At 50.3% G+C, this 7,543-nt stretch overlaps 1 protein-coding gene across 1 annotated transcript in view; it reads left to right on the plus strand.

Annotated features, from left to right (window-relative positions):
- The window catches only part of MUC16 (mucin 16, cell surface associated), a 12,344-nt gene extending 8,895 nt beyond the window's left edge, over positions 1 to 3,449 (plus strand). The window contains exons 19-24 of the mRNA XM_027668139.1: positions 276 to 439; positions 530 to 594; positions 1,174 to 1,349; positions 1,444 to 1,488; positions 1,837 to 1,916; positions 2,807 to 3,449. Of these exons, the coding sequence (XP_027523940.1) occupies positions 276 to 439; positions 530 to 594; positions 1,174 to 1,349; positions 1,444 to 1,488; positions 1,837 to 1,916; positions 2,807 to 2,905 (629 nt within the window). The 3' untranslated portion in view covers positions 2,906 to 3,449. The remainder of the gene's footprint in view (positions 1 to 275; positions 440 to 529; positions 595 to 1,173; positions 1,350 to 1,443; positions 1,489 to 1,836; positions 1,917 to 2,806) is intronic.
- Positions 3,450 to 7,543: the final 4,094 nt, after the last annotated feature.

Here is a 7,543-nt window from a genome sequence, read left to right on the forward strand (position 1 = left end):
TTAAGGTGTTATTAATTTTTAAGGTGTTATTAATTTTTAAGGTGTTATTCAATATTAAATAATTAGAAAATGAAGTGGCAACTACTCATCAGAACTTCAACCATTTAGAGATAAACAGACTTTCAGAGTTTTTTCCCAACGTACAGCATCTCAAATAAAGGAGTGGCTGAAGGACTGATTGAGAATTTCCTGTCAGACTAGTGAAAAGTCTTTGGTAGAAGAGCCCCAGTTTCTCTCTGTTGGAATTTATACTGACTTTTCCCCTCCATTTCCAGCCTTGGAATTAGCAATTGAGGCAGCAACTTACAAAACACCCCTCAAGTCTGGGAAAGAAAACTTTGGCTTGAATTTCCGGATCTCCAGCCTGCCCTTCTCGCCACAGCTGCAGGACCCCAGGTCACACGTGTACCGAGTGAACAAAGAGAACATCGAGAAAGAGGTGAACTGAGCAGCAGTAGCTCGAGCTCCCTGTCCAAAGGATGTGTTCAATTGACTCTGTTTTCCTCCACTGTTTTGTGTTTCCCGTCAGCTCGATGTGTTCAGGACCGGCCGCCTGAAGGAGAACTTTGCCGGTTGTACCGTGGAGAGTTTTGGGTAAGTCCTGCTTGGAAGTGGCTTTTCCTTGAGCCCGGAAGAGCAGTTTAGGAAGGCATTCAGGGTCACAGTAGGGTGTTCACGCCTCCTGGCGACCTCTGTGCTCAGGATCACACACAGGAGGCACCTTCATTCAAGTTCTGCTTTTACCACAAAAGGTTTCTGTCCGAACGAGAGGTGGTTTTGTTTCCGTGCTTGCACAGCATAAACAATTCCGGAGGAAAACAAACATTCATTCTCTTATTTCAAGTACTCAAATACACTAAAATTCCACAGACACACATTAGCAAAACAATGAGTGGGACTGACCCTGCCCGAGGACAGGATCTGCAGTGTGTGTCTCCTCCAACACCTCTTTGGAGGAACAAAGAAGCCAAGTTGACTTACCTCTTAGAAATGAGGATTAACTCAGTGGGTGGTTTCACAAGGCTGCAAGAGCTCCTGTCTTGCCTGGAATAAATTCAAAAAGTGATCCCTTGCTAATAAAACACCGCTGAGACATCTGCAAACCTGAATCTCCCATTCAGCTCTGCTTCTTCCTCTCTTCTCCATAATGACTCTGTGCCTGTCACTCTCCAGGCCAGTCCATGGGAAAGGATACACAGAGGTCTTCTCCATCTGCAAGTTCACCCTGGATCCCCTCTCAGGGTCTTTACAAAAGCAAGAGGTGTTTGAGGAGCTGAAACAACTGACCCAGGGGTTCACCAAGCTGGGCCCCAGCTACGAGCTGGAGGAGCAGAGTTTGGTAGTTGAAGGTGAGAGCTCTGCAATGACATTTGGGGGATTCTTCTTGGTTTTAATAAGCTCCAGAGGCTTCTGTTTCTCATCTGTCCCATTCTTTATTTCCAGGTTATTCTCCACTCAAGACAGATGAACCAGAGTCTGAAAGATCTGGTAAGTGCTTTTTGGGAGGGATTGACCCTACAGTTGCTTTTTTATGCACCACAAACACATTGGCAAAATAACTAAAGCTTTTGCTGCCATGCTTAGCCCTGTCCCCTTTCCCAAAGAGTCCAGCCAACAGCTAAGAGAGAACCTTGTCTCTCTGAACATCCCTGAAACCCTCTGAGGGCTCGGACTGTCACATTTAAAGTGGTAGATCCTCAGACCCTCACTCCATTTGACCCAAGTTTCTGTAATTTGGCCTCAGCACTGTTGAACTTTGCCAGGGAGAGATTTCTCACTCTGAATCCCCTGTGGATGAGTCCAAACATCTGATGTTGCCTTATTTTCCCTCTGCAGAGCTTCAGTTCTGGGCCATCATCCTCATCTGCGTTTTCACCCTGCTTGGCTTCATCCTCCTCCTCTTCTTATGCTTCCTGGTGAGTGTCCCCTTTGCTGTCCTACCTCTCCCTGGATTCCAGCAGTGCCCAGACACCTGGGGACTCACAGGAGGGACATTCACATTCCCAAGAAGCCCAGTGGGAACAGTATTTAACACCCAAACAGCAAATGAGATGCCAAATCCTGTTGTTACTGCCAACTCTTCCAAGGACTTGAGCACAGGAGGATGGGGAAGGGAATTTATAGTCAGCTGAGTAGATTTCTAGGAAAGGAAGCAGGATCTTCTTTCTAGAAAAGTAGCAGGATTGTGACTGAGCTCGAGTTTTTGCAGAGAGAAAAACAGAAACCCAAAGGTGAGGCCAAGCCCAAGGTGACAGGTGGAATTAGGGCATCCCCTGCAGCACTTCTTAAACCTCTTTCCTCTTCAGTATCTGCAGAATGATCAGGTTACAGGCAAGGGAGGGCCAAAGACAACATATTTCATAACCACATCAAGAATTCTGTGCTCAGTGCTCTTAACCTGTGGACTGTGCAGGGCCAAACTCCAGCTGTATATCCTTGGAAAAGGCAGTACCCCCTCTTCCCATCTCTGGGGGTGGTTTAATGGGCATCAAAACCTTAACAGCACTGTTTCAAAAGCAGCTGTTTGCTTTGCAGCAGCTGAAGGGAAGGGCTATATCCATGGAGAATAAGAATTACTCTCCTTAGAGGTTCAGGAATGAAAATTCCAGCCAGGGAGATTTAAGAGAGGAAAAACCTCCATCTCAGAGCTGGGGGGTTGTGCCAGTGTCATCCTCACAGCTTTAGACAAATGTCTCATTCCCAAAGTCCCTCCATTCCCACCCTCCAAATGTAGTTTGGAGGCATCTAATGATGGGCAAAGCACAGATTCCTATTTTTGCCATTAATTTTGTCCTTTTCTCTCCAGGTCATCTCCTGCCTGAGAAGAAAGTCCCACCTATACCAGGTCCAGCAAGGCTTGTACGGGTTGTACTTCCCACACCTGAGCACAGGAAAGGTGCATTGACAGATGAAGTTGGGTCCTCACAGACCTATTTGTCCACTGATGAAGGAAGAATATTTATAAATACTAGAAAAATGTTTCTTTAATAAATTATTTTCAGCATTTTCTCTCATCTTGAGACGAATCTTTGCACTATTGCCAGAATTATTTTCATACTACAGGAAACTGCCAACAATGCAGATGCTGAGGAAAGTGGTTTTTTTTAAAGCACTGCAATATTTTAAACTATTGCACAATCAACAAGAATAAAGACCATGAAAAGGTAAAATTCTACTCTAAAGAGCTGCAGTTTGCAAGGCCCTTCAGTGTTAATGTCAGTTTTCTGAAAAAGGCTTAAAATTATACTAATTTATAGATTTTTGGGGACTGACTGTTGTAGCCTTAGAAATTTCACCTAGATTTTAGCTTTGTCACGACTTAACTTTTGAAATGTAAATATCTTAAATTAACTAAAATATTTCTTATCTTAAATTAATTAAAATATTTCTATTTATAATTATGACAAGAGATGAGGTACGGATGCATTGTTAAATCTGAGTGGGACGCAGCCAGGCTATGTCTGTGGAGATTGCTGCTGATTCCAGTTGAATAAATGCCACATTTACTGCCATGAAGTCGTGTTTCCTCTGCATCGACACTTTTCACCCCTAATCACAAAATATGCCCTATGGAAATCCCTGGTTTTTTGCTCCTTGGTTGTCAGCCCAGAGTGTGGGGTCTGATTCAAAGACCAGGACCTCTTTCTGCCCCTCCAGCTCAACTCAGCCAGACAGAATTCCCCCAAAATTCCCTTTTTCTGCCCCAGCTCTCTGCAGGAGACAGAGCTGATCTGTGTGTAATTATATGATACTACCATTAAATGAACTCCCCACTGAAAGTGAAAGCATTAGAATTAATGAAACCACGATTAGTCATTAATCCTCCCACTCCAGGCAATGTTTCCACGCAACCAAACTGACTTTTGGGCTTTCAAAGTAAAGCTCAGGTTGGACCAGTTCTTCCCCCGGCTCTGTTTCCTCCACAGAGGATTAGAAACCTGTTTGCTCGATCAAACAAAGGCTTTCAAGCACCAATTATGTCAGCAAACATCAGATTAAACGCTTGCAGAGCTGCTTGCAAAACACCTCTGCAGGTATCCTGTCACTGGGGGGGTCCTGGCTGGAGCTGCCACCGTGTGACAGGAACTCTGGGTGTGGGAAGGAATTCCCAGCTCAGGGTCTGACCAGGGGTACTCAGGAAAAGCTGGGTCTAATCATAGAATCATGGGATGTCCTGAGTTGGAAAGGATCCACAGGGATCATCCAGTCCAACCCCTGGCCCTGCACAGACACCCCAACAATCCCACCCTGTCCCTCAGAGCGTTGTCCAAACGCTCCTGGAGCTCTGGCAGCCTTGGGGCCGTGCCCACTGCCCTGGGGAGCCTGGGCAGTGCCCCAGCACCCTGTGGGGGAAGAACCTTTCCCTGAGATCCATCCCAACCCCCCTGTCACAGCTTTCTGCCATGAGAGCACCAGCTCCTGCCTTGACAGCCTTGGGAAACCCCCGGGATCTTCATCCAACTGTCCCTGCTGTGCCTCTGTCTCCTTCACCCTGGCTCCCCTCTCCCCACAGAGTTTCTTACTCCCAAAAACACACAAATGGTGCCACAGGCTGTGGAAATGTGGCAGTGAGCACTGGGAGAGGAAGGGGCTATTTTTTGGACCTGTTTGGTAGATATTCTGAATTTTCTTTTTTACACCACGGCCACGGGGGAAGAGCTGCCCCTCAGCACCATGAGCCACGTCACCTCTTCCCACAGGCTCATCCCAGGATTTGCTGGGACCAGAAGAGAGGCCCAACACACCTGGCAGGGCAGAGCTGGCACCATTGTCCAGCTCAGGGACAAAAGGGAGGGCAGAAAATACAGCAGTTTCCCAGGGGAGCTCTGGGAAGAACTCCAGGCCCAGGACAAACTGGGAGCACGGGGCACATGGAGCTGATCTAATGCAGAGAAGCTTTAGCCCTGATGCAACATAGCAGCACCCAACTCTGCCTGACCTATTTGTGGGGATCCAAAGAGCCAAGGAAACCTTCCTGTGAGACCCCATTTCCCTAAGGAATTGTTCAAACATGCCTTTCTGCAGGAACACGCCAAACATCCCCCTGGTACCAGCACTCACTGTCAGACTAGGCTGTGCCAGGTAACTCCAACCCCACACACCTCTGCCAACATGGGCAGGGAGTCAAACCCCAACCCCCACAACTAAAGCTGAAACCCTCCGAGGAAGGGGCACCAAGAGAGGGGAAAGTGGCTGAGGAGCTGAGAAAGCAGCAGTTGCAGGGAGAAAGGCCGAGTTCAAGCACACCCTGGGCACGGCTGGTGCCCACGAGCCTCACTGGGGCTGCTTTCCAGGAGGAAGGAGGCTCCACACACCGTGGTGCTCCTCAGCAGCCCCTGCCTGGGGTGGCCGTGAGCTCCAAGGTGTGGTTGGACACCAGCCCACGTTTGCTGTGGGGCTGCTCTTGCAAACAGGGGCTCCTGTGGGGCCAGGCCAGCTAAACAGTGACACAGGGGCCTCAGCCTGCCACCCTCAGTGGGTGAAGAGGCTCAGTCTGACCCAGCACCACCTTTGCCTTTACTGCCCCTCTTCTCCTGCAGATGCACCAGGGCTTGTTCCTGAGCATTTCTGTCCTTGTATTTGTCCTCATTCCACTCATCTCAGAGTCCCTGCTGCTACCAGGTGTGAACTGGCATCTGGCAGCACCAGGATCACCTCTTCTCCTGTTCTGGACCTGCCTGGCATTGCCTTGGTAATCACTGTCAAGTCAAACACAGTTTATCAATCTTCTTTTCAGCTCTTTAAACACGTTTTGCTGAACACTGGAAACAAGCCTGAAGTGCAGAGATAAGATTCAGCTGCCTCTCCTCATTCTCCCCAGCAATTCCTAGTCAATTTGGCTCTGAGAGTTAGGAAAATGCTCCATCTGCTTTGGAAACAGAGGCCAAAAAGCCCTGTGTGCAGCAAGGACACCCTTCAGGGACTCACACACTGTAACCTCGTGTTCTCAGCACCAATCCAGCACCATTTCCCAGCAGCAGAACTCCCTCCTGTTCCGTCTTCCATGGGAAAAACAGGAACAAGCTGAGCTGCCTGTCCATGGCAGGATCCAGACCACCCACTCCACCTGGTCCCAGCTTCACTGCTGGGATTTACAGCTCCCTAGGAAAGGGCACATCCTTCCTGCCCCCCCCCCCCCCCCCCCCCCCCCGCATTCCTCCATCACTAATTACATCTCATCAGCCTTTCCCCTGCCCTGCTCCGCTGGGAACCTCAGCCAGGAGAGCCCCAGGGTGCCCAGACAGCAATTTAATTTGTGAAATGGCTGCTTCATCGGCAAATGTATCATTTTGTCAGCACCAATCACTGAATTCTATTCCCCTCCCATCAGCCTGCAAGAAGCAAATACAAATTTCCCTCTGAGCCACTGCTGGGCCTTTGCACAAACTCACCTGGTCCTCTCTGGTAAACACACCATATTTAGGGGCAGAAGGAGGAAGAAAATTAGGAAATTGCATTTTTACATATGCTTCATTTGGGAGTTTCCCCAAAGCATCAGTAGAAGGAGCACAGAGGCAATACAAGGTTTCAGCTCTGCTGGGGCTTCCCTGTTGGAAAAACAGCTGGATCTGTGCTGCAAACGGCCAGACAGTGACCACACCACACAGGTCCTGTGGCCTGGTGTCACCTGGGTGGCTTGGTGTCACCTACATGCTGCCCAAACAGCCTTGAGCATCCTGGTGGGACTGAACTCGCTCAGCACACAGAGGCAGAAAATCCCATCACTGGGGCTGGAAGTGCCTCCCCCCCTGTATCCACCCCTTCCCAGTTCCTCTTACCAGGTCTGAAGAGCCTCCCAGCAATGCAGGGATCCCACCTGGGACATCATCACCACCCACGTTGTCCTGCAGGACCCAGCCCAGCTCCCGACTGTCCCAGGGACATCCCGCTCCGGTCTCTGCCCACCCTGGCACTGCCAGGGACCAGGCCAGGCAGCAGGGCCACAACTGCTGTGTGTGGGCACAGGGGGCATTCCCAGGATGCAGACAGAGCAAAGCAGCCCCAGGACCTGCCCCAGCAAGGCACATCTGGGTCCTTTTTGGGGCAGGGCAGAGGTGCCTGGTGAGACCCCCCAACACAGGGCAGGGGTTCCATTGGCACCACCTCAAAGCTGGTGATGTCACAGTTCCCTTCGTGACATTCCCCCCAATCCCACTGATGGTGGAGCCCCATGGAATGTGTCCCCTCCCCCTGGGGATATGTTGCCCCCCAGCTCTGCAGGGACCCTGGGCTGGGGCTCCCCAAATCCAGGCCCAGGCCCGGCCTGGAGCAGGGACTCGCCCCCCGGGGTTTGCACGGTTCCAGTGGCACCAGGACCACCAGGCCTGGGCTCTGGGAGCACCACAATGTCAGGACACCTCTCCCACACCATGGAAAGGATTTTCCCAGGGGGCCAGGGAAGGCACTGCCATGAGCTGGGGACTGGAGGGAACGTGGGATGGAGGAGGGAGGGATTTGACAGGGACATTGCAGCGCTGTGGAGGGGATGGCACAGGGATGCTGCAGTGTGCTGGTTTAAAGGTAAACCAGCAGGGGAAATGAA

Source organism: Corapipo altera, unplaced genomic scaffold, assembly GCF_003945725.1.
Source record: "Corapipo altera isolate COAL_440 unplaced genomic scaffold, ASM394572v1 108, whole genome shotgun sequence".
Classification (NCBI taxonomy): Eukaryota; Metazoa; Chordata; class Aves; order Passeriformes; family Pipridae; genus Corapipo; species Corapipo altera.